The sequence below is a fragment of the Dermacentor albipictus genome, chromosome 6 (assembly GCF_038994185.2).
Source record: "Dermacentor albipictus isolate Rhodes 1998 colony chromosome 6, USDA_Dalb.pri_finalv2, whole genome shotgun sequence".
Classification (NCBI taxonomy): Eukaryota; Metazoa; Arthropoda; class Arachnida; order Ixodida; family Ixodidae; genus Dermacentor; species Dermacentor albipictus.
Window position 1 is genome coordinate 271,909 of NC_091826.1, and position 27,414 is coordinate 299,322.

General features: G+C 47.9%; 1 protein-coding gene and 1 long non-coding RNA gene across 10 annotated transcripts in view; one reads left to right on the plus strand and one right to left on the minus strand.

Annotated features, from left to right (window-relative positions):
• Window positions 1–27,414, minus strand: part of LOC139060734 (leukotriene A-4 hydrolase) — a 154,425-nt gene that overhangs the window by 76,650 nt on the left and 50,361 nt on the right. For 7 of the 9 annotated variants that reach the window (XR_011514990.1, XM_070539776.1, XM_070539780.1 and 4 more), the window contains one exon: window positions 14,582–14,693. The exons of the other annotated variants lie outside the window; for them this stretch is intronic. Coding sequence is in view for 6 of the 7 variants with exons in the window: in XM_070539776.1 (XP_070395877.1) it covers window positions 14,582–14,693 (112 nt within the window). In the remaining variant the exon portion in view is untranslated. The remainder of the gene's footprint in view (window positions 1–14,581; window positions 14,694–27,414) is intronic. 9 annotated transcript variants of the gene reach the window in all.
• Window positions 19,556–20,287, plus strand: LOC139060735 (uncharacterized). The gene is made up of 3 exons (XR_011514991.1): window positions 19,556–19,695; window positions 19,826–19,996; window positions 20,096–20,287. It is a non-coding gene; the product is annotated as an uncharacterized lncRNA (long non-coding RNA).

Sequence of the window (27,414 nt, forward strand, 5' to 3'; positions counted from 1 at the left end):
AACAATTACAATAGCGTAAAAACCCACGTATAACACGACGTTTTTTTCCTATTACTATTAGCGTCCCAAATTTTCACCTCTTACTATATGCGGATCCGAACAAAAACTTCAGTCAGAAATTTGGGCTAGATGTTTTGGTTTCGTTAGTGCTGTGTGGCTATGGCTTGGTTTCGTTATAGCTTCGTGACTACAGCATCGTTTCTTTATTGTTGAGTGCTAACCTTGGCAGTACCCGTGCAAACCACGCTTCGTGAAGAACATCTTTTTTATTCCGCATTGAAGGACCAAGATGTCCGGACCATGAAAACAGTACTTGGCTGCTTTCAAGATAAAAGTTATTTTAGCCACACAGGACATCGGAAACAGCGCGGCCAGGAGGCAGTTTGGCATCAACGAGGGAAGCGTTCGTGGATGGCGTCGACAGAAGGAAGCCCTTTTCGTCTGCAGCAGAACACGAAAAAGCTTTCGCGGCCTGAAGAGTAGGACATTCCCGGAAATCAAACTCGCCCTGACATAGTTTGTACGCCAACAGCGAGCCGTGCATCTAGCTAATGCTGACCAAAGGCAGGTTGATCTGGACGGGTTACCATAATGTTGTCGTGAACAGCTGACGGACGCAAGCTTCCGCCCCATGTCCTCTTCGAATGCAAGACAGTGCCTAAAGGTAGGGAGCTGCCAAAAAATGTGGCCGTGAGATGCCATGAGAAAGGCTGGATGAACGAGAATCTTGTGCTTGACTGGATAAAGTGCATCTGGTGTAGGCGGCCCAGCGCACTGTTCCCAATCATCCTCGTGCTGGACGCTTTTCGTTGCCGTTTGGCCGACTCAGTGAAGAGGCTGTTGCGTGAATCTGGCATTGAACTTGTCGTTATCCCGAGTGGGATGACATCTCAGGTGCAGCCTTCAGATGTTTGCATGAACAAACCGTTCAAGGATGTGGTCAAGCGGTGTTACGCAGATTGGACGTGCTCAGGGAGCCTGCAGTGACGCCGAACAGGCGGCTGAAGCGGGCTTTGCCAGCCGTGCTATGCAAGTGGATTGTGGACGCATGGGCCAGCATAGCAGAGGACCTTGTGCGTCGCGCATCCAAAAAGTATGGCATCTCGAACGCGCTCGATGGCACAGAGGATGAGTACCTCTGGGAAAATATGTCCGACAAAGAACTATCCAAGAGAGCGCAGCTGAGGAAGACAGTGATTGAAGTGCGGAGTGCAATTTAAATAAATGTTTTCCTCGAGTTTTCCTAACTCGTACTACACGCGGATAAAACTTTTTCCACTTCGTGTACCAAAAATTTCACCTCATACTAGAGTGCAGTCCACTTATAACGATACCACATATAACGATATATCAGTTATAACGATGGGTCGACATGAGAGCGTCATTTTATGCATTAGGTCTATAAAGAAAAAAAATCATTTATAACAATAGGTTATCCACCGCATATCGGATATAACGATCAAAATTTTGCCGTATGGACGGCGTTTTCCATGCCAAATAGTCGTAACATTTGCGTTGCTTAGTTCCCTGAAGCGAACAATGTCGAGACGAGGCGATGTTTACCTCCGTAAGTTCGTATCTGCCGCCATTACCGCACAGTGTGTCCTGCCCCGCCCGTGCACCGGGGAGTACCTGAGTAGGCGCAGGGCGCCACAAGATGGCGCTAGCTGCTTCATGCGCGTCGGCCACAGTCGCTCCAAAAGAGAGAGAAAGAAAAAAAAAGCGACAAGCAAAGCGGTGCGGTGGCGCCCATCCCGCACTCAGTCTCTCTCTCTAGCGATAGCAGGCTGACACCACCAAAGCCGCGTGAAACTAACCCGGTGGACCAGTTCGAAGATGGTGCCGACAAAGCGTAAAGCTGTGTCGCTTGGCACGAAGATGGATATTTTTCAGGACTCTCGACGTGGCTTCAAGGTGAGCACCCTCGTGAAGTATGAGCTCGCCCAGTCGACGATATCAACCATCTTGAAAACCAGGAGCACTGCAATTGTGAAGGCAGGAGCTATCAGCGGCCATGCCGATCAGTGGAAAAGGGTTAGAGACCCTTTGCACGCCGATGTTGAAGAGGCGCTTTACCAGTGGTTCATCACAACCTGCACGCATAATGTGCCTATTAGTGGGCCAATACTTGCCACCAAAGCGAAAAACTTCGCTTTTCTTCTGGGACACCCATATTTTAAGCCTGGGGGAGGCTGCATTCAGCGCTTCAGCGAGTGGGTCTTGCAGCGGCACAATGAGCACATGGTTCAAACTTGTCTGCACTGTCTTTCAGATTGCCGCTTGCACCAAATCCAGATGTCTTCAGGAATGTGTTACTTCTGCGCATGATCCCTTTGGCCCATCCTTCGAAACGTTACTCGGGGCCACCATATCGGAGGATGTGATACAACCATCGCATCATCGTTGGACTGAAGCACCGGACCTGCGTGGCTTGACCTTTGGCGAGCCCTTCTGCGCATGGAGTACTACCACAGCGTCACCTGGTCGTTTATACAGCGCTATAAAGTTGAGGACGGACGCTATGCTCTTCGGTGGGTCTTGCAGCGGCACGATGAGCACATGGTTCAAACTTGTCTGCACTGTCTTTCAGGTATGCCCGAAGTACAATTTTCCTTGTTATAGAAGCGGTGATCGATGCGTAGTGCTGCTGCCTGGCCCACTGATGACAGCGTTTTCTGTTTTTTCTGTCCGTAGAATGTTGTTGATGTTATCTGGTGACGTCGAGACCAATCCTGGTCCCGATAAGTTACAAGAAACGCTATTGCAATTGCTCGCAGGGCAGGAAAAAATTCGTTTCGAAATATCTTCTTGGACAGCCAAGTTTGCTTCTATTGAAGAAAGGCTAAATAGGCTTGAGACGTCAGTACTGCCAGTCACGGAAGTGATTCTGCGAGTTCAGGAACTTGAAAAAACTGTCACCTATCTTACAAACGTGGTACTGATGCTGGAAAGTCGGTCTGACGATCTTGAAAACAGGTCCCGCAGAAATAACCTTGTCTATGGATTACCTGAACCCCATTCAGAGCCCTCCGGGGAACTACTTGATGCGTTCACAAACTTGATATCTGATAAACTTGGTGTTCAGTGTGCAGACATTGAACGTTGGCACAGGCATGGGGTGCGTAGAGGTGATAAACCACGTCCTGCTATCTTCAAATTTTTGGACTACAGATCAAAGATTGCAATATTAAAGAATGCCCGAAAGATTAAAGGTACAGATATATATATAAATGAGGACTTCTCCGAACGGGTTCGAAAGATACGCAAAGCTCTTTGGAGACTTTCTGTAAATCAAAGGAAAAATGCATCTACGGTTCGTCTGCAATACGATTCCTTGCTGATAGACAATGTACGCTACGTGCTGAATGAATCAGGTGATTCAATGATTAAAACCAAAAAGCAAACCTCTGCAGTACACGAAACTTGACTGCATTCCGATGCTGATTTCTCGCTGGTAAACGTTAATGCCCGCAGTCTTCTTAACAGAATTCAAGACTTTCATCACCTCGTTGCATTTTATCATCCTTCTGTGATTTGCGTGACTGAAACGTGGCTTGGTGAACACATCTTAGATTCTGAAATTTTACCACCAGGTTACAGTGTCCTCAGGAAAGATAGAAGTGACTGGCGTGGTGGCGGTGTGGCACTCTTTGTACACCAAGACATTGAGTTTACAGCATTGCCTGACGTTCCTAACTGCGAATCAGTATGGTGCAAAATAAGGCTTTGTGGATTCACTTTGGCTGTAGGAGCTGTTTATCAACCCCCTGACACGCATCTCAGTGTCCTTTCCGATCTTACCAATTATATAACCAAACATAAACTTAACTGTTGTAAAATGTTACTTGCTGGTGATTTCAACACCCCTGGCATAGATTGGCCAACGCTATCTGCTAGTGGCCGTCACAAAGCCATTTGTGATTACTTGATTAACATGTCTGTTTCTTTCGATCTGACGCAAATTGTGAATTCCGCAACTTGGGAAAGCTCAATTTTAGATCTTGTTCTCATAAATGAGCAACTTGGACAAAATGGTTACGACTGTAATATCGTTGAAGGCCTGTCGGACTATAAGAGGGTCATTGTTTATTTGAATTTAGCAACTATGCCTAAGCTTCCTTCACATCAGACAACTCCATAACTGAGTTACTCGCATCCTCTTTTGACGAGTTCTCGAGTTGCGTGAACCATTCCTCTGTTAACGTGTTAGTGAACCGTTTTTGCTCAATTGTCAATCAATGTATAACTGATTACATTCCAACTAAGTGTATAAAGCGCAATCCCAAGCACCCTTGGTACACACGTGAAATTATACACCTAATTCGTCGCATCAGCCGTCTGTGCAAACAACCCTATGCAAACAATCCAATGAAAGCTTCAGTATTGACCACACTTAAAAACAACTTAAGATCTGCTATGTCAAATGCGAAAAGTTTCTATTTTAATAGCACCTTGTCATACTTCATTAAAAACAAACCATCAAAGTTCTGGCGAACCATCAGTCCACCAAGTCAGAGCTCTCCTTCATTCATAATTGCTAATCAACCATGCTTAGATAATCTTAGCATTACTGAAGCCTTTAATAATTACTTTAAATCGGTGTTCACCTGTGATGATGGACGCACCCCCACGTTTTGCACTACTCTTTCGTCGTCACCTTTTCCTAGTCGGGTAATCGCTTCAGCTGGTGTGCATAATCTGTGGGGTCCTCCTCCCGTACTCTTGGGACAAAGGAACGACAACACAGTAGTGCAAACAGTCACAAAGACATTTATTGCACCTTTCATAGATCAATGGCTGCTAGCCGAGTTGCTATTCACAAAACATGCCGATGGGCGCGCGCCAAATCTAGAAGTTCGACTCACCGCGACCGGATAGCGAGCGAATATGTTCGCCCCATGCTGGATCCCAACGCCTGGTCGTTCGCGCGTACTGTCACGTGAACGGTGGCGCATTCCAAGGCGGCCACGCGAGACGGTCTCGCAGAAGCATGGGTCGGCGCACGCGCGGCACGGCACGTCCGCACCGCTTGACGATCTCGAACACAAGAGAGAAGCGCCTTGTCTCTCGGCGCCCGAGTAACCCCGCCTGTCGGCGGTGTTAGCAGCGTAACACTCACGCCATCTCTCGCGCTGCGCTTCAACCACATCGACCGCCGCGGGCGTCACGCAGGCCACACGGCAAAGCAGGATTGCAGGAGATGGGGGAAAACAAGATATCTGTGGACGCGCGAGAGTTGCGCATCCCCACAAATCTTATACTCAAGATCGATACTATGAAAAGTACTGGGCCAGATAATATACCAGATATGTTTTTACGGCGATATTCTGAATGGAGCTCTCGGTACTTATCCCTAATTTTTTCGAAATCTGTAGAATCATCCACTGTTCCAATACTCTGGGAATGTGCTAAGGTTGTTCCCATTCAGAAAGACGGTAATAAGCAGGAAATACCTAACTACAGACCTCTTTCTTTAATATCAACATCTTGCAAACTATTGGAACACATTATTCATAAATATATCATTGAGTACTTATCTGAACATAATGTTCTTTCGCATGCTCAACATGGCTTCCGTTCCAGATTCTCGACGGTAACACAACTTCTAGAATTCTCCCATGATATTGCATCCACACTTAACCTTAGAGGACAACTTGATGCCATTTTTATTGATTACAGTAAAACTTTTGACACAGTGTGCCATAAAAAACTTCTCATTAAACTCAGGGCAATCATTCATGATTATAAATTACTAGGTTGGATACAGGACTACCCAAGTACAAGAACCCAGTTTGTTGCATTTAACCATGTTCACTCATCTCGTGTCAATGTTACATCCGGTGTACCACAGGGGTCTGTCACAGGGTCTGTCATGTCCTTTGCTGTTTGTAGTCTATGTAAATGATGAGTCTATGTTGAAGTAACCGTGGGCGCTTCTGTCAAAATAAGACTATATGCTGATGACTGCGTCCTTTATTCTACTATAAGTACTAATCATGATCAGTTGGAGCTGAATGAAGTCTTCACCTGTTTTTGCGAATGGAGCAGAACATGGGAAATGTCACTTAATTTTAAGAAAACCGTATCAATGACTTTTTCAAATAAAAAACAACCATTACAATTTACATATTTTAATGAAGCGCACAAGCTTGCAAGCGTCCACACATTCAAATACCTTGGTGTTACTTTCTCCCTTGATCTAAAATGGCATGCTCACATTAACTGTATAACCAACTAGGCGTTGAGAAAACTGGGTTTTCTTAAAAGAAACTTACGAGATGCAACTAAAGAATGTAAATTAACGGCATACAAATCACTAATAAGGCCTCTACTTGAATATGCGTCGGTAGTGTGGTCGCCACATCATTCCAAAGACATAGACATGCTTGAGTCTATTCAGAAAAAGGCCATAAGGTTTATATATAATCGTTATGACCGCCATTCCTCACCGACATCACATGTGAGTAAGCTACTACTAAAGCCTCTGGCCCATAGACGTACTTGTGACCGTGTTGTTCTGCTACATAAAATTGCTCATGGGAAAACTTATGTCAATGCACCTATTGTTTTCACTAACCCTTCCTCTCAGCCCACCAGAAGAAGTAATCATCTTAACATTGTTCCTTTGAATGCAACGATTGATTGTTTTAGGTTTTCCTTTTTTCCGCATACAATTGTGATTTGGAATGGTCTTAAGGGGTCCTTGCGCGAGTTACCAAGTGATGTACTTGCCAACCTATTACCTAATCATGTTCATTAATCAACTAGCTATTGCTGATATTGTTTTTTCTATTTTTTGTTTTCTTTTTGCCACTCAAATGTGTTCTTCAATTGATTGACATATGTATGCACTCACTCCTGCAGTATCTTGCTATTGTTACGACTTTGCACCGCTGCACCACTATTACGACTTTGTGGTCCCGTAGCGCTCGTCACCCGTTTCGTGACAGAGCGTTGGTAGCGAAGACTCCGAGCCAGGCGTCGATGAGAATAACAAAAGGGACTTTATATACTATATACAGGTCATTATACAGGACATGAACGGGTCGGCACTGGGGCCGAGAGCTCATAACAAACGCGACTGTCCCCACACGGCGACGTCCGGCGAGACTGCAACGCGTGACACATCTCTCTCCAGTCGAGAGCGGCACTCTGCTCCCGGTGGGTCTGCGGATCCGGTTTTCGAGGCAGCCGCCTCGCAGCTTTATACTCCCCGAGAACCATTGTCACTCAAACGGCCCAATACAAAGTCAGCACTCGACGGTCGTCCGAGAGGTCCAACCAGCGACCGCGCTGGCCACCCGGTTCAAAGTTCGCGCGTGCGGTGACCTCCAGGCAAAAGGAGGTGCGGCGCCGGGCTGTCTGGCACACGGTGACACGTTTGAACATGTTGCCCGCCGATGCTTCTCCGCAGGACACCGCTGCCTGACGGTTCAGCATCTTGACTTGTCAAGGGAGAATTTGGGCGCTCGCAGGATAAATTCTGCATCGTGCAGATTCGGAATCCGGGCTGGTGGTAATGGCACAACAGCATCCCCGCCCTCAGATAAGGCGCCGGGAAGACGAGCTGCCTCCACGTGGCTCGGATGCCAGGCGCGCACATTCGTCAGGCTCGTCCAAGTTCACGTCCAGTGTCGGGACGCCAGGTACCTTCACGTGCCCAGGTCCGACTCTCCAGGACAGGAGCTCTGCTCACCGCGTTGTCGCCAAGGCACCTCGACCAGCTCCGCTCGGGTCGTTCCAAAGCCCTTGCTTCTCGCCACTGGTCCCGGTTGGTCGTTCTGCAGCTTGCAAAACCGACTGGCAAAAGGCAACACCTAACACGAACGAGTGCCCTCTGTCTCCCGTCAAACACCAGACAAGGCCATAATCCAAATCAACCTAACTAAATTGCTATCCCCCTTTTTGCTCCCGCTGCAACAAGGAGGCAGGTGTACGATCTGGTACACAAGGCTCAAACAACCAGTTTTCAAATTAAGAACACACCAAAATATCAGAAACAATTAATAATCAGCAATAATAATTACAAATGGAATGGTCCCCTTGAAATCACTTGGACCGAAAACATACTACTGAGGAAGCAAATGAGGTCATTCATTTTTCCCGGCGATATTTTCGCGGAATCCGAAGCTGCTTATATTTGCGACCCTGCTTATCCGTGTAGCGGCGGTACAATAAGCCAGATTCCTTGCCAAATGAAACCCTCTTTTTTTTCACTCCCCGTTTGACGCTCTTCCTCAGATCGGCTAGTGAACAATCTTCCTGTTGCTCGCGAATCCGAGTTTCTCTTTCAACTGCAGCCTGCTCCTGCCAGCTGGCGGAAACCGAAGCGAGTGTGGAGCCCACGTCTCGTAATTGCGGCGTCGCGTCCATATCGCGGCTAGCACTGCACGCGTCACTCCCACTCACTTCCAGAACACGCTCGCCCAGGCCAGCCTCCGAGCTCTGCCTCTCCCGTGCCTGCTCGCCACTTAAGTTATCTTGATCGGTCCGTGTGCCGCACCGCTGTTCGCTCACCGACGCAAAGTCAAGTTCCCTCGACAGCGGGCGCGCTTTGGATCGCGTGAGGGCCATGTATGCCACGTCGGCAAAGAATGATTTGCCCTGATCCTTCAGCAGCTGCTCCGAGCTATTTGAGAAGAGGTAGGGAAAGTGCTCCAGGAGGGCAGCAGACACAGCGGCCTCTGTGTTAAGTTTCCCAAACTCTCCTTCAATGATAACCGTTGCGATCGGTAAACAGACACTCTCCTTTTCGGCCACTTGCCGTATCCAAGCGCACTCTCCCGTAAAATCATTCGAGGAGACGAAAGACAGGTGGACAACGTCCATAGTTGCTGCAGAGTCCCGAAGTGCTCGGCATTTCTTGCCGTTTACCTTAATTTCCCGCGTATATGGCTCCAATAGTCGTATGTTTTTGTTAGTTTCCCATATTCTTGCAAAAGCAATGTTCTCTGGGCAGCTCGCTGCGATGTGCCCTTGCTTTTTGCAATTGTAGCAAGTTAACGGCTTCCGTTTTTCAAAAGAATGCGTCGTATCGTTTCGCTGCTTGGGACCATCGTTAGCATTCTGAGATGCATTCTGTCCTTCCCTTACAGTTTCTTTGGTAAGGGACTCATCTTTCCGAAACTCGCGACGCGTGATTTGCTTCCGTTCGTCGGACTTCCCGGAAAACCCATCTCTCCTATCTGCTTTTTCTACGCGCACTGCCTTGCTGTGCAAGCTGCGGCGGGTGTAATACTCTTCCGCTAACTCTGCTGCCTTGTTTAGCTTAACCTCCTTTAGCCTATCTTGCAGCCAGAGCCTGACATCCTCATCAATGCAATGGTAGAACTGCTCCAACGCGATGCATTTGACGATTTTGTCGCGGTCGTCGTAAACCTCTTTGCCCTTCGCCCTTCGTAAGCCATTCCACCAGGTCGGCTTTTAGACGAAACGCGAAGTCAACATTCGACTCCTTGCCCTTTTTTGCATACCGGAACCTCTGCCGGAAAGCTTCGGGCGACAATTTGTACTTCCGCAGTAGCGCTTCCTTCACATCACTGTAGCTCTCAAACGCCTCTTTCGATAAGCAAGTTATTACGTCTGATGCCTCCCCAGGAAGCAAGGCTAACAGATTCTGTGCCCAGAGGGATCGCTCAATGCTATTCCGTTCGCACACGTGCTCAAATTTCACGAGGTATTTGGCCATATCCTCTCCGACGACAAAGGGTCGAAGTTGATCGCGTATTCTTGGAGCATTAGAAGAGAGACTAGGCGCCGGCGAGTTATTTCGGGTCTCCAACTCTATCATTTTAAGCTCGTGCTCGCGACGTTCCCTCTCTCTCCTATCCCCTTTTTCCTCCTCGCGACGTTCCTTTTCTCTCCTCTCCTCCTTTTCCTCCTCGCGACGTTCCTTTTCTTTCCTTTCCTCCCTTTCCCGACGTTCATTGATATCCGCCCAAGCCTCTTCGGCTTCCTCAGCCGTTACGTCCCCAGTCCTCATGACCTCAAGGATCGCATTCTTTCTTTTGCTTGAGCCCAACTCAATGCCCAACTCCTCACAAATTTGGAGAAGTTCCTTGACCTTGTACTTCTCCATCGTTGACACCGTCCTCCTGCTGTTTACCCTTTTTGAATATACCTGCCGTACGCTACTATAATGCTACTAGTAAGACATATGCAAGTATTTCACACACTGCCCTGTTTACCCCCTCAGCATCCCCTGGTTTTCAAAACACTCACTAGGCTTGAAACACACAAGGTTAACACAATGCAACACCAAATCCTTCCCTAAGCTACTATAACCTGTGTCAGAGAAAGTCTGGTGTTTGAGGTAAACTTCAAGCACTCACCGCGCCGAGGTAGCTGATGCCGGTCAATCCCACCGCTGCCACCACTGTTACGACTTTGCACCGCTGCACCACTATTACGACTTTGTGGTCCCGTAGCGCTCGTCACCCGTTTCGTGACAGAGCGTTGGTAGCGAAGACTCCAAGCCAGGCGTCGATGAGAATAACAAAAGGGACTTTATACATTATATACAGGTCATTATACAGGACATGAACAGGTCGGCACTGGGGCCGAGAGCTCACAACAAACGCGACTGTCCCCGCACGGCGACGTCCGGCGAGACTGCAACGCGTGACATCTCTCTCCAGTCGAGAGCGGCACTCTGCTCCCGGTGGGTTGGCGGATCCGGTTTTCGAGGCGGCCGCCTCGCAGCTTTATACTCCCCGAGAACCACTGTCACTCAAACGGCCCAATACAAAGTCAGCACTCGACGGTTGTCCGAGAGGTCCAACCAGCGACCGCGCTGGTCACCCGGTTCAAAGTTCGCGCGCGCGGTGACCTCCAGGCAAAAGGAGGTGCGGCGCCGGGCTGTCTGGCACACAGTGACACGTTTGAACATGTTGCCCGCCGATGCTTCTCCGCAGGATACCGCTGCCTGACGGTTCAGCATCTTGACTTCTCAAGGGAGAATTTGGGCGCTCGCAGGATAAATTCTGCATCTTGCAGATTCGGAATCCGGGCTGGTGGTAATGGCACAACACTATGCAAGATGGCAGTATATGTAAATAAATAATAAATAAATAAATTAATTAATAAATAATAAAGAGCGGCATGGAATCATTTACAAAAACGTGGTAGGGGAAGCAGCGTCTTTGGACACACAGGCAAAGCAGCAGTGGCTGCAGACAAAGCTGCCCGGCATGCTGGAGCGCTACGCGGAGAAGGACATATATAACTGCGACAAAACTGCTCTGTTTTTTCTAATGCTGCCGTCGAAGACTCACACTCTTAAAGGAGATCAATGCCCCGGCGGGAAGCGCTCGAAACTCAGGGTGACTGTGTTGCTGTGCGTTAGCATGGATGGGAGCCATCGTCTCAAGCCTTTCTTGATCGTTCGATCACTGCAAATTGGCTACAGAGCCAATGTGCTTTAAGAATCAGCACATCCCGGTCAGTTATCGCAGCAATAAGAAGGCGTGGATGACCTGCGACCTGTTCGAAGTATGACTGCTCGAGTTCAACAGTATAATTGAAGGCCAAGAAAGAAAAGTAGTGTTGCTACTTGACAACTGTAGCGCACACAGCATCCAGTCGAAGCTAACATATGTCGAATTGATGTTTCTGCCTCCGAATACTACGGCAGTCCCACAGCCGTTGGACGCCGGCGTGATCGCCAACTTTAAAGTCTTGTATCGGCGGTGCATGCTGGAGTGGCTAATTTTAGCCATTGACCACGCAGCTCCTGGCACGTCGGATCATGCAGACGGCCCGCTTCCCCCCCCCCACGACCTGAAGATCAGTCTTTTCAAAGCCATGCGCTTCGTTTATGGTGCGTGGTATGAAGTAAAGCAGTCAACCATATACAATAGCTTCAAAAAGGCGGGCTTTGTGCGTCAGGACGAACTGTCCCAACCCACTGAGACCAACACGGCGGAAGCCGCTGACATAACCGAGCTCTGGGAGCTCGTTCCTACTGGTGACACAGGTGGTGCGTCGATGGAGGAGTTTGTGACTGCAGACAGTGCTGCCTCGTTCTGCGATGAGGTCACCAACGAGGCGATCACCGAAGATGTGCTGTCTTGACAGACGGCAAAGTTGTGCAACGGTGGCGACGGCAGGAGCGTCAGTGACAACGAGATTGACAGCGGCTCCTTGACCCCGACCTCGATGTCCACGTAAAGTGCACTGTCGTCGATCGGCTCCTTAATTGATTTTATGCATGCTGAAGGATTGCCGCCAGTGTTCGCGCAGCAGCTGGAATCCATGCACACCGCGGTTCTGAAGCTGAAGCTGCCGCAAAAGCAAGTGCAGATTTCTGACTATTTCGGCGCGCCTAACCCTTCACACGGTCATTCGGGCTAAAAATAAAGTTTGTTTTTCACAGCCTACTTTCTACATCATCTATTCTTTAGAGCAAGTAGCGAATTCGAGTTCAGAGCTGCAAAGGTATGTTCTGCGTTTTTTATTTAAATTTTTTTATAACTGCAGTCCAGATATAGAGATTATCAGTTATAACGATCATATTTTTCGTCTTTCTCGATACCGTTATAAGTGGACTGCACTGTATATGCGGGTTCGCATTATATGTGGGTTTTTATGGTACTCCCTAATGCAAAATTTGAGCACAGCTGTATATGTGTTTTCATTTCGCGATATATTGGCCGACACGAACAATCTGTCTCGTGCGGCACGTTGCAAGTGGAGCAAAGTGTGGCACGACTGCTTCGTTAATAGGGAGATCGCAAGAGGTAGTGCGTGGGTGACACGTGGGTGCGATTCACAGCAGCTGTCGCAGGCAAACCTCTGCTCGTGCAACGCTTTGTTTCCATTATCATTAAACGCACTCGCAATATGCCGTTGGTGAACAGACGGCGGCGCACTACTCTGGCGACATCTCGTAGTGGTCGTCACCGCAAAGGCCGTCTTGTGTGGCGCTACAATCTTTTCCTTGCACTTTCGCCATACTCTCCTCCACTTTCCGCCTCATGGTCCTGCTGCACCCCCCTCTTGCACTTTCCTCCTCACGCTCTCTTTCCTATTGCTGTCTTTCATCTCCTGCTGCGCTCCGCATTCGCTTTCATCCTTCGCTGTGCTTGTACGCTCGGTTATGAGGGACAATGTCAAAGCCAATGCTCGCAGCAGGCACAAGCACTTAAGAGCTGTGCCATAAAAATACCGACCATCGTGCCACGAGCATATTGCTTCCCACTGAGATTGGCACTTGTTCCGAGTGGCACTTCCTGCATCAGATACACCGTTGAGCAACACTGGTCTTATCTTCTTTCTTATCGCATCTTTCTCTCATCCCGGCATGCAGCTGGTGAAGCAAGGCACGCAGGTGTGCCCTCCAAGATCGCAATCTCAGACGCTACGCCTTGCTAGCCTAGCTGTGCTGCGTTACATATCGACGATGCTGCTTGCGTGTGGAATGCGATAAACCAGTGACTTCGTTTCTCTCTCTCTCTGCGGTGCACCGTGCCGGCTGGCACAACTAGGCATGACCTGCAAGATTGCATCGGGGTAACCTCGAAGGCCATGAGCCGGCCAAGCCAAGCCGGCACTGTCACACAGCGGAGCTGGAGATCCTGTAGGGCCACAAGAGATTGGTGGATCAGATAGTTTCACTTTCACATGCCCAACGTGTCTGCGTTTATGCCCAGCAGTGTAAGCTCTGTCAACTGTATACTTTAACGGCTTCACAAAATCTCGCAAAAGTGAAACTATATCCGGAAGTCACGGAAGTAGCTCGAGCAATTCACCTGAGCTGCACAGTCGGCCTACAGCTTTGTATGCCACGTGCTGCTTGAACACGGCGGACTTTTGCATCGCAGTGTGCTAGATGTTCCCTTTGACCACGTTTCCTCCCACAAGCTAAGTGGAAAGCAAAAGCAAAAAACCATCACACTGGAATCGGAACCGGAGGCTATCGTGAAGGCTGTCACATCAGGTGTGAAAAAGTTTAGTGCTGGAGGCGCCGGAGATTCTGTTGATGCTTCATTAAAGTTTCATTGAATGCGCGGCTGCGTAGCTGTAGCCTTCTTTGCATGTTTAAAGTTGTGCACACAATTGGGCATATAGTGCAGTAGATGGCAACAATTGATACAATGAAGTAATTTTAGCTAATGCTGTTCAGTGTAGTTATTTTAATAATGACGTTCCAGTGTAGTCAATTATTCAATATACCCAGAATTCCTTTATTAACGTCTAACAGTGTGTGCACATAAACACATTGGGCCATACACAGTTAGGCATAGAGAAATTTTGCTTTAATATTTAAAGTCACGCAGTGCATGTCCCTCCTCGAACATTAAAACCCATGTTGTAGGTGCGAGTTGTAGGAAAAAATTTCCTCTGTAGCTCAAGGAAGGCAGTGCTGCACAATGTCCCCAGGAAAAGACACAGACAACATGAGCAGTCATCTTGATTGTGCCCTTTCTTCATCCTATTTTTCAGAGCTGCCTTCCTCAAAATGTCTAACTAACTAGGTCCAATTAGCACCTTGATCTAATTCTTTAGAGTGCTGACAGTCACATAATTAAGGTACAATCTTTGGGATAGCAAAATTAATATTATGCAATATGCAGTTGCTTACAGTGTAGCGTAGATCTTCAATGCCGTCCAAAGCTTGAAACTCTCTCATCTCATTTCCAAACAGGCGGCCAATGATCTTTCGTTCCAAGAATACGGTGAAGCCTTCATTCAACCTAAGCAATCAAACAGTCAATGCCAGATGATTAAAACATAGGATGTAAGAGTTCAATCGCAAAGAGACAAGTGGCGAAGTATGCAAACTGTAACTAGGATAAAAGAAAATGGAAAAATTGCTACAACCAGCTAGATCTTCACGAGCAGAAACCATAAAATATACAGCACTTTTGGCAATTAGCTGCATGCACGTGAAAAAATGAACTTATGAGGTTTAATGCTCCAAATCAATTTGCAGGTTATAAATGATGACATAGATGGCTGCTACGGATTAATCTTGACTGACTGGTGTTCTTTAACATGCACCCAAAGCACAGCACATGAGCATGTTTCAACTGTATGCAGCCACCTCAGCCAGTAATCAAACCTCATGGTCAGCAGCTGAACGCCATAACCAGGGAGGCACCGTAATGAGTAGTTAATTAAAGAAGATCATTACTGCATAAAATACTACATTTTAAATTTCTTCCAAAAATATAACCAGAGACTGTTTTTGCAAAATACAAATAATCTCACTTTGCTTTTTTTTTAGTCATCACATTGATTGACCGATACTGTTGACAACGGCAATTCACCAGCAACCAAGCCAATAAATTGGAGCAAAAGGACACAAAGTGAAATGTGCCATCATAAAATATGGCCCCTGCTCTGGTCACAGCACAGTGCAGGCTTGGTAGGGCTTATCATTAAATAAATAAAATGTGTTACCTGCACTTGATAAATGCCAGTTTTTTCACTCTTTCATTCTTATGTATTTATGGCTTATCAGTTTGGAGAATAGCTCATACTAAGCTGGCGAAGACAAGACCTAAGCAAAAGAAAGCACTCTGAGAGATCCCGAATTCACCCTGCAGGAATTCTGATGTCCCATGAAGTTTGCATGCGCGGCAAATGTGGCCACAAGTTTGAGCAAGTGGCCACAAGTTCGGGGGGAAGCCTTTCTTTCGCAGGCAGCACACGGGAATCACAACTGCTGTCAGTGTCATCGGGCATGTCACGTGAGGTGCCTGGTCATACTTGCGTATAGATGCCCGGTCTTGCATAGATGACTTGCATAGATGCCTGGTCGACTGTACTTGCGGTCCAAGTACAGTCAAACCCACTTAGGAAACTGATTTTAACAATATATTGCTGCATGGTCTAGTTTTCTGTCCAGGAGGGTCCATAATTGGTCGGCGACGAATAGCAGCGTGGCTGGGGCGACAGGGCCCAATGGCGCTGAGGTGAGGGCAAGCGAGCAGGACAACTGTCATTGACGGATATGTCAGAGGTAGGAGGCACATGGCAAGGTGAGTAACAGCACAGGTCGGCACCGCTGACGGTCTATACCAATTCAAAGTCATGCCATTCGGTCTATGCAACGCCCCAGCAATGTTCGAATGTATGATGAACTCTTTGCTCCAAGGGTTCAAATGGTCAACACGCCTCTGCTACCTAGACGACGTTGTATTTTCGCCTAGATTTGAGACACAACTTGAGCGTTTATCAGCTGTTCTTCAAGTCTTCCGCAAGGCTGGGCTCCAACTAAAATTATCAAAGTGTCACTTCGGTCATCGGCAGATTACAGTGCTAGGCCACCTCGTCGACGCTTCCGGTATTCATCATCGTCATCATCATCATCAGCAGCAGCAGCAGCAGCCTAGTTCCGCCCACTGCAGGGCAAAGGCCTCTCCCATACTTCTCCAACTACCCCGGTCATGTATTCAACCAGTATTCAACCCGGCCGGTATTCAACCAGACCCAAAGAATATTCATGCTGTCATGTCGTTTCCTGTACCTCGGTCTGTCAAAGACGTCCGAAGTTTTGTAGGACTCTGGTCCTACTTCTGACGCTTCGTTAAAAACTTCGCAGCGATTGCCCAAACACTTACCGATCTTTTGAAGGACGTGCCGTTAACGTGGGGCCCCGCTCAAACTGCCACATTTGCCAACCTCAGCTACATTCTCCCCACGCCACCTATACTGGCCCATTTTGACCTGTGCTCTACTACAGAGGTGCATACCAATGCCAGTGGTCACGCTACTGGAGCCGTCTTAGCCCAGCGCCAACAGGGTCAAGATAGCGTTACCACCTACACTAGCCGCCTCCTCACAGCAGCAGAGCGCAACTATTCGATTACAGATTGTGAATGCCTGGTTCTCGTCTCGGCAATTTCCAAATTCCGCCCGTAGTTATCCGGCATGCACTTCTCTGTAATCACGGACCACTACACGCTCTGCTGGCTTTCCTCACTCAAGCATCGTACCAGCCACACGCTCTGCTGGCTTTCCTCACTCAAGCATCCTACCAGCCGGCTTGGTCACTGGGCTCTGTGGCTGCAAGAATAGTCCTATGCAGTAGTGTACAAGTCGGGCCGATTACATCAAGACGCAGACTGTTTATCACGCTATCCAGTGGACGAACCACCCGCTGACCCTGATACCGATGCCGACGCTTGCGTTTTCTCCATCTCTCAGCGGCTACATGTTGCCGACGTGCAACACCGTGATGCCATTTTGCATGCCATCATTGATGGCTTGAAATCTTCGCCTTCTGATTCGTCCCTTCACCTGTTTGTTCTTCGGGATGGTGTATTATACAGCCACAAGTACATCCCGACGATCCTGCCCTACTCCTCGTCATTCCTAAACACCTCCGGTCAGCTGTTCTCCAAGAACTTCACTATTTACCAACGGCAGGTCACCTTGGCATCTCCCACACCTACGACCTGAGTCGCTGTCGCTTCTTTTGGCCAGGCCTTGCCCGCACCCTCCGGAAGTATGTTGCGGCGTGTGAAAAATGACAGCACTGAAAAACACTATCGAAGCCCCCTGCCGGGTGCCTTCAACAAGGTGTTCCGCTCTGTGGCTCGGAACCACCACCGGTTCCATCACCAGCGCTTTAGTGGCACTGCCGTCGAATCAGGCTCCACCTGCCACGCCGGCGTGACAGGCGCGACTGCAACGGAACTGCACGTTGCGAATCGTCCTGGCCTTTCCGACTTCTGCGGTGAATGCGTGTGGGCAGGTCTTGGTCGCTTGATGTTTGCGATTAGCAAGCGGTCACTATGCCCACGTGTTGCGTGCCGGGCTGCACGAGCGGCTACCGGAACGATACAAGCAGCTGGTCACCACATTACTTTTCTGCACCCAGCGACGACGCCTTCCGCGCAAGCATGGAATTGAGCCATCCCACATGCTGCCAGGGAGTTATCAGCAAAGTCGAAAGTATGCGACCTCCACTTCCACAACCAGGATGTCCTCAAGAATGACGTGCACGTAATTGATGGGAAAACAGTGGAAATGCCTTGTGGTAAGTGGACCCTCGTTACGGAGGCTATTCCGAAAGTTTTTCCTAATCTTCCTGCATACATGACAAAGCCTACAGCTAACAAGTGCTAAGTATGATGCAGCACAAGCAGAAGAATTGAACAGTGCAGCGACTTGCAGTGCAGCGGTGATCAGGACGCCAGTTTTTCAAGCTTTGAAGATACACAATGCAGCCTATACGACATGGAACGTGTTCAAATTCCGGGGTCGTGGAAAAAAATGATCGTTGAAGACGGAGGCGACAAATTCATCGCATTCTACACACTCAAATCCGAAGACAGGCTACTGTGGATTGAGAAGTGTGTTGCTCTGGGTGAAGATAATGTGGCCACGGCAAGTGCTTACAGGTGCGCTGCGAAGGCGTTTAAAAACGTGCGCATTCGCAACGTCAATGACATATTCTCCCTGGTGAATTCAGTAAACAAGCTGCGCGTCTGCCAGGGCTGTACTGTCGTTGCGAGTGTTTCACAAAAGCGTGACTCTTTCAGTGCAGCCAATATGTGCTAGATGCCACATGCAAAAGAAGAGGAAAGTTAAGGAAACATTCCAGAAGAAAGAGCGCCTGGCGTTCAGGAAGAAAATAAAGAACCTTCATAAGAAAGCCCTGAGAGCAGCAGCGGCCAGAGCTTCCTTTGTGAAGAACATAAATACCTTAAAGGAGCAGGTGAAGAATGAGTGTTCAGAGGCGATAACGAAAGCATTGAACTCGTTACCTGCACTGCAGCAAGTGGCCTTTGAAAATTCTTTAAGGCAAGTTGAAGCAAAACGACCGCAGGGGATAAGATGCACACGAGCGTGGATCATGAACTGCCTTTTGCTACGCATTGCCAGTCCTAAGGCATACAATTTGTTGCGCAGCATGAAGCTACTTGCACTTCCAATGAGTAGCCGCTTAAACCAGATTATTTCAGGTGTGCCATGTGGGTATGGCTACAATCAAATAGCCCTGGAAACAGTACAAACATTCTTTAAAGGGTAGCCTACTGTTGAAAAATATGGCACACTCTTAACTGATGAAATTAAGCTGAGACCATCACTAGATTTCAACAAATCCACCTACAAGTTTGATGGATTTGTGGACTTCGGCAGTTCAACAGGCCAAGAGAACATAGTACCAGCTGACCACGCTCTTGTGATTATGTTTGTGCCGATGTGTCAAAAGTGGGTACAGCCAATCGCAAATTTTGCCACAAAGGGCACTGCGCCTGGGAGCGTGCTTGCCAAGCTCGTTCTGGAAGCTGTGCTTGAACTCGAGTGTCGTGGGGCATTGGTTCTGGCTGTGATCAGTGATGGTGTGGGGAACAATCATTCTATGTGGACACATGTAGGAATATCAGGGAAGCTCTGTGAACAAGCAAACAACGTTCCACATCCTTCACTTGAAGATGGATGCTTCCTGCACTTCATGTGTGATGTACCACATATCATAAAATGTGTGCGAAATCATCTTTTCACTCACACATATGCAAAGGTAATAAGCATCTTAATTTCTTTCCGATTCAATATGATATAACTGTTACCTCGTTCTTTATTGCAGGCTGGCTCTGACTGCATTAATTTCAAGGATTTTCAGCATCTCTTCGACACAGAGAAGAAAGCACACCTAAAAGTCGTCCCAAAACTTACAGCTTCACATGTGAACCCTGGAAAGCTGGAATAAATGAACGTCCGGCTGGCAATGCAGGCGCATTCGTAAGCTCCAGTGCTTTTTGTTCATTCTGGCTGTCTTTGCATATTTTAAGCATTTGCAACTGTTAATCAAGTTTGAACGTGCATCTTCTTTGCATTTCTTTCTGTATTTAACATGCATATTTTTTTTCAGCTGTTCAGCAGAAGTGTTGGAATAGGATTAAAGTTTTATAGGGAGCAACGTACACCAGGCTTTGAAAACACAGAGGCCACAGAAAGATTCACCTTGCGCATGAATGATCTCTTCGATGTGCTGAATGCCAAATTTCCAGTTGAGGGAATAAAGAACTCTTGCCAGATCAAGGTAAAATGAACTTTTTTTGTGTATTCAAGCAATTGCTGTTTACTGAAGGCAGCAAGAATATTACACAATTGTGTGCAACTCTTTTGTGCGGTGTTGTAGGTCATTCAAGATTTCCTTGAATTGCTGAATGCAAACGAAAAAAAAAAAAAGGCCTCCAGCAAAACACAAGGCTTTTTGCCTCTCGGATGACAACAGAGTCTCTCCACGTGACCCTCATGTCTGTTCTGGATATAATTTCCCTGCTGCATGACAAGATGTCCTATACGTCCTGACTGCAAACCTTAATCAGGATCCCTTGGAAGTAAGTATCCATATATGTTGCTTTTATTCTTATAGGTCACTTCCTTCGCCGCACACGTAAACATTTTTTTTATCTTTTTACCCATAGCGCTTTCTTGGTGTGGTACGGAGCTTTGGCAGAGACGAGGACCACCCAACGGTTACGCACTTCAGCCAGATATTCAGGCTGCTTTGCCTCTACACTCCTTTAAAAATAGCAACAAAAGGAAACTGCTCTGGTGATGCAGATCTGGTGTTGGTGAGAGTTGAAGAGAGGCTCAGCGGCAAGAAGCTAGCTGCTCTTTCAAGAAAACAAGCCAGAGAGGAAAAACTCGGACAGATGCTTGACAAAATTCACTTCAAGGAGACCTCAATGTTGGATCCTAGCCAGCATGACTACAATCGTGCCACTCCATTTGAAGCGGTTCTTTACTATCTTGGAGGCTATGTTGTAAAGAAAGCCAGCAGGTTTTCCAGCTGGGAGAACTGCCTCGAAACCATCAGTGCTGCCAGTCGTCCCACCAGCAGCTGTCCTCACAGAGATGAGGTCTTTCGTACCTGGCGCTTTAAAGCACCCATCTGGCGCCCTTTTACATATGCTTAATGCCATTCAATCTGTCATTGAAATGAAAACACAGGACAACAAAGTGTTTGGCGACTTGTTTTGGAGTATGGTGCAGGAACTTTCGAAAAAACCTCTTGTCCGTGCGCTGTTAGGAATGGCCTGCCGAGGTGCCGACATGCAAAGTTTCTCAGCCAGCTGCAGCAGCAGGGTTGGCGTTTTCTAGGAACCGACCGTCCTTCTCCAGCCTCTTGGCGTCACAATGTCTGCTGTGTAAGGAGGACAATATGCCGTGTCAGCGACTCTCCGTCGCAGGAATGCCGACTTGAGGTCGACGAACCAGGCTTTGTTACTGAACTCGCCACCGCCGACCTGGTCTTTCGGGAGCGGGGGAGTTAATGAGGGAATGTATTTGGCGGCACCCTCCCATGCGTCTTTCAAGACGCAAGACAATGGAGAACCACGGCGGCCATGCTGCGGGGGTCAGCTCAGGGAATAAAAGGCACCTCCTTTGGGCAAGACACAGTTCTGCAAAGACCGTCTCACCTCGATGGGGGCAGTGAAGCCATGTGTGTGTGAGCCCTCCTCCACCAAAAAGGCAGGTCAACTTCGATGACGTTGGATGCTACGAATTGGCGGTGAACTGCCATTTTCCCTCACCTAGGGATCTAGGGAGGACGGAGTGTTTGGAGCTTTGTGCTCGTATGCTGTATGTTTCGTCATGCGTGCTCCATTTGGGAGTCATGCTAGACTGTCGAATGTATATCTTGTTTTAATGTAAAAATATGTAAATAAATCCTGTACGCCTAGTTCCTCCCTACAACCTCCAACTCCGACAGTAGGCTGCTCCACGCACTCAGAAGAGCTTTGCGCCCGAATTATAAAATTTTATCTAGTTACACGCATGCATTTTTATGCAAAGTTTCTGAGTGTGCAAGTAAAGGCAGCAAGGAAGAAGACAAAGTTGCTTTAGAGGCATTCTCGCTTAAATGGAAGATAGTTGAGATCAATAAAATTTGAATACGAAAAAAAGCATCGTGTGTTTTTCTAGCATGACATTGAGTAACAATGAATGCATTCCAGCCACATATTTCTTCAACAAGGCACAAATGATGAGTGTATAGCTGCATCGGGCGGCGCGTGCTATGCGTATGGAAGGATCTCTGCCTATTTTTTTGTCTTCCAGGCTGCAATGGCATGCAGAATTATAAATATGCTATTTATGGCAAGCGGCACAACCAGGACTTGCAGCCTGCGAAATAAAATGCTTAATTCTGTGACTCTAAAAGGTAAGCGCGCGTCAGTAGCCCGATACCAACGAACCGCTGCGCATGGCTGCGAACAGCAGTTGCGGCAGTCAGCTGGAGCCGGATGAGACGGTTCCGCCACCTGGCGACAGGCGCAGGAATGGAGACGCCACCGATGCATGGGGACATAGGGGAGTTTTAAAACTGACCCTATCTAGTAACGGTGGCTGTGGCGACAGATTAGGTCACGCGTTACGTCATCACCAGAGCGCTTCCAACAAGCTGCACCAGAGATGTCACCAATTTTCTTTTACAGGATGTGATCCTGCAGCATGGTGCTCCACACCAACTGCTCACAGACCGTGGTCGGACATTTCTTTCTCAAGTCATCGCCGAGATCCTGCAGTCCTGTTCCACCAAGCACAAGCTGACAATGTCTTACCATCCACAGACTAATGGTCTCACTGAGTGTCTGAATCGCACCCTACCAGACATGCTTGCAAAGTATGTCTCGTCCGACCATACTGATTGGGACCTTGCCCTGCCTATGTCCCTTCTGCATATAATTCATCGTCACGACACTGCTGGTTATTTCCCGTTCTTTCTGCTGTTCAGCCGAGAACCCCCATTGCCACTGGACGCATCCCTTCCATCTGCCTCAGCAGAGACCATTGAGTATGCACTTGACACTATCACCAGGGCAGCCCAAGCACGCGAAATTGCCCGCACTCGCCTCCTGACCTCCCTAGAGAAGCAACGGCGTTTGTACGACCACCAAACAGAGACGTCCACTTTTCGCCTGGATTTCTGGCACTCCTGTGGTCCCCAACTCATCACGTTGGCCTGTCAGAAAATCTCCTGTCTCGGTACACAGGCCCATATCGAGTGCTGCATGCCACGACTCTAGCTGTGTACGAAATCGCCCCAGTCAGTACCAGCGCCTCATCTGCCCCAAATTCCACTGACGTTGTGCATGTCGCACGCTTTAAACCACATTACTCCTGTGTTATCACCGATATTTAGACGCACCGGGGCAGTGCTTCTGCAACTGGGGATAATGATACATGCATATTGCGTGTTTCTTGTGGACGATGCAAGCGAGCGCCCCGACGAAGACGACGAATGCTCTCTGGCTCTCGAACTGTCGGCTGAACTGGCCAGCGCTGCAGTAATCCTTTGTAAATATACCTTGTAAATAGTCTCCAGTTTTTAATCCTTCGTTCGCATAATAATATCGGTTATAACAGTGAAAAGCTGCTGCAGCACCAACTTTTGTACGTTCTTTATGGCGAAATAACCTGCTTACTATAATGTTCTCCTGCTGTATTATCGGTTATAACAATGAAGTCTGGTTTCTGGGTGTTTGTGCCGCCGAAAGGTAATGGAATGCGAAATCCTTGAAAAGAAAAAGCGAAATGCGAGTCGCTGCATAATCGCCCGCCACTGCAACTGCCGCTGCACATTTCTCTCCATGAGAGATGCACGTCAGCCTCATGCGCATTTCTCCCGTTGCCCTTCCACCCCTCCGAACACAAATGGGCTGCACCCATAGCTCTGTGCTGCACCACCCTTTGAAACACAAATGGACTGCACCAACTGCACTGCTGGCGCTGCTTCCAGATCGCTCACTGGGCCATCCCTATGGCTACACCCTCAGAGTTGGTTCTTTATTCGTGCTTGTCTTTGTTGCATTGAAGTCGTTCCTGGCCACATTGTTTCTCAGCCTCATTCAACTTGCCACCTAAACGGAAGATGGCTGATCCATCTGCTGATCATCGGCAATGGACGACATTGCCGGTGAAAAGAAAGTGCACTGCTATAGATTTGGAAATGAAGTGCTTCTAACCGATGAGGTGATCGTCACGAGCGTGCTTGCTTCGAATAGTGATAATGACAGCCATGACGGCAGTGCTTATGCTGTAGGGCAGGCTGCCTCAACATTATCCCCGCAAGAAGTAGGTGATTCAGTCCCTCATAGGTTTGTTTCCGCGAGGGACCTTGCGCTTCACTACGTGGAGCACCTGGATCCTTTAGAGGAGGATGTCGGCAAGCTTCGTGTAAAGCAAGCAAGGATGACGGACAAGTGGTTTTCTCGTGCAAGCCAGTGGGAAGTACGTGGCAAGATGCTTGTGGCGATCACGTCCCAGCATTTCTTAAGCCGAGTTGCTGCCGCGGCAACTGTCCCGCATATTTTAAAAGGTGCCTGTTGGCTCTACCAAGGCGATGCCTAGGCAGAGCTCGTATGTCACTTGCCTTCTATGACCCCTCTTTGCAGTTATAGCAGTGCCATTCTTGAATGCTGACAGCCGCAATTTGTTAACATGCGATCGGAGCATGCAGGAAACAAAGTTAAACAGTTCATCATCATCATCATCAGCCTGGTTACGCCCACTGCAGGACAAAGGCCTCTCCCATACTTCTCCAACAACCCCGGTCATGTACTAATTGTGGCCATGCCGTCCCTGCAAACTTCTTAATCTCATCCGCCCACCTAACTTTCTGCCGCCCCCTGCTACGCTTCCCTTCCCTTGGGATCCAGTCCGTAACCCTTAATGACCATCGGTTATCTTCCCTCCTCATTACATGTCCTGCCCATGCCCATTTCTTTTTCTTGATTTCAACTTAGATGTCATTAACTCGCATTTGTTCCCTCACCCAATCTGCTCTTTTCTTATCCCTTAATGTTACACCTATCATTCTTCTTTCCATGGCTCGTTGCGTCGTCCTCAATTTGAATAGAACCCTTTTCGTAAGCCTCCAGGTTTCTGCCCCGTAGGCGAGTACTGGTAAGACACAGCTATTATATACTTTTCTCTTGAGGGATAATGGCAACCTGCTGTTCATGATCTGAGAATGCCTGCCAAACGCACCCCAGCCGCCCATTCTTATTCTTCTGATTATTTCCGTCTCATGATCCGGATCCGCTGTCACTACCTGCCCTAAGTAGATGTATTTCCTTACGACTTCCAGTGCCTCGCTGCCTATTGTAAATTGCTGTTCTCTTCCGAGGCTGTTAAACATTACTTTAATTTTCTGCAGATTAATTTTTAGACCAGCTCTTCTGCTTTGCCTCTCCAGGTCAGTGAGCATGCATTGCAATTGGTCCCCTGAGTTACTAAGCAAGGCAATATCATCAGCGAATCGCAAGTTACTAAGGTATTCTCCATTAACTTTTAGCCCCAATTCTTCCCAATCCAGGTCTCTGAATACCTCCTGTAAACATGCTGTGAATAGCATTGGAGAAATCGTATCTCCCTGCCTGACGCCTTTCTTCATTGGGATTTTGTTGCTTGCTTTATGGAGGACTACAGTGGCTGTGGAGCCGCTATAGATATCTTTCAGTATTTTTACATACGGCTCGTCTACACCCTGATTCCGTAATGCCTCCATGACTGCTGAGGTTTCCACAGAATCAAACGCTTTCTCGTAATCAATGAAAGCTATATATAAGGGTTCGTTATATTCTGCACATTTCTCTATCACCTGATTGATAGTGTGAATATGGTCTATGGTTGAGTAGCCTTTACGGAATCCTGCCTGGTCCTTTGCTTGACAGAAATCTAAGGTGCTCCTGATTCTATTTGCGATTACCTGTTAAACAGTTAAGCTGAGACAATCAGAAGCCAGATGGAGGAAGGTGGTGGGGGAGAGAGCTGGCATCCCCACCATTTTATAGTTTTCTTGGAACTGCTACACCATCTGCCATATTGATTTTTTTTTTTCATGCAACCCGGTTATAACATCTGTTGGTTACAACAATATAATTTTTCTGGCACTTGAATATTGTTATAAGTGGTTTCGACTGTATGTCAAAAACTCGAGGAACGTTGCTGACATCATTGAGGCTTTCTTGTTAGCCTTGTACGTAAAAGGCATATGACCGACCAATTGAAGGAGTAGTGATTCTGATGCAGGCACCGATCACAGTCAGCTTTATTTTTTCCAAGCAGTCGGCACTGCAGCAAAATAAAACTGTTACTCGCTGCTTGCTTTTCTGGCCACCTCGGCGAGATTTGCCCTTAAAGCAAAGGCTTCTTTTGGGGGCTGCAGATTGTAAAAGAGACCAGCCTCATCAGCATTAAAAATATTACGAGCTTCATAACCTGTAGTCATTGACGGCACCATACTTGCCATCAAGTCACCAAAGACCGACTCACAGGCTGTGACTACAAATTATGCCAGCTTTATTGCCATCGCTCATAATAATAAGCGGCGCGGACAATCAGCGCGAGGCCTCGTTCAGATGTGCCATTGTTCGCGTGACCGTACGCACGAACGACCAGGCGTTGGTGTCCAGTATGCAGCGAACATATTCACTCGTTATTCGGTCGCAATGAGTCGGACTTCTGCGATTTGTCGCGTGCCCATCGGCATGTTTTTATGGATAGCAGACAATAGTCTGCTATCCATAGTCTAGCATTAGTCTATGAAAAGTGCAATAAATGCCCTTGTGGTTGTTTGCCCTGTGTTGTCGTTCCTTTGCCCCAAGAGCACAGATGAGAACCCCACATCTGGCACCCAACGAAAGCGAGGGAGAGGCGGGAGAGGGCGTAGTGCACCTCTCCCATGCCTATGCCGGCTCTCGACGCGACCGTGACGACCGGGGGAAGACGGGCGCGTGTGCTCCACACAATGGGTCCGCATAAAACCAGTTTTCCACGTGCACGTCACTGCAGAGGCTGCTCTCACTCGTGTCAGTCGTTCACGGCTCGCATCTTTTTTCAGCTGTCACTCAGTATTTGCTCCTTCATCCTTCGCTGTTGTGCTTGCTCCCTCAGTTATGCCAAGACTGACACTCACCGACGCTCACCGACGCTCACCGCAGGAACGGCCACTTAAGAGCTGTGCTCTAAGAAATTTGAAATAATAAGCTCTGTATGTACAAAATGTCTTCAGAGACATAGAAAAACATTAGTCCTAGTGCCTATCATGCCACCCTGCAAAGCAGTTCATCGATCAAGTGAGACAGAGGTTTTCTGCACATGTGTTGCAGAAAACCGTTGTTTTCTGCTCGCCTTTTAACAGTTTGCAGTTTCTGTATCACAATTTTTTGTTGTTTGTGCTGTTGACCCTGATGTGCATTTCTAGAGAGAACAACAAGAGCAACTTCGGGGTCCGCAAGATGTCACTCATCAAATGCCAGCAGCTGCTCAATTAGTTCCAGTGTGAATGCAAACTGGTCAAAGCATAAACTTCTTGACAATTCTGGTACTTTCGGATGAAGGTGATTATGCTCGTCAAAGAGAAAGCTCTTCTCTAAAGCTATATCTATACTGTGGAAAAACAAGGTCTTCCACCAGCGCACAGACTTCATAGAACATTGTAGGATC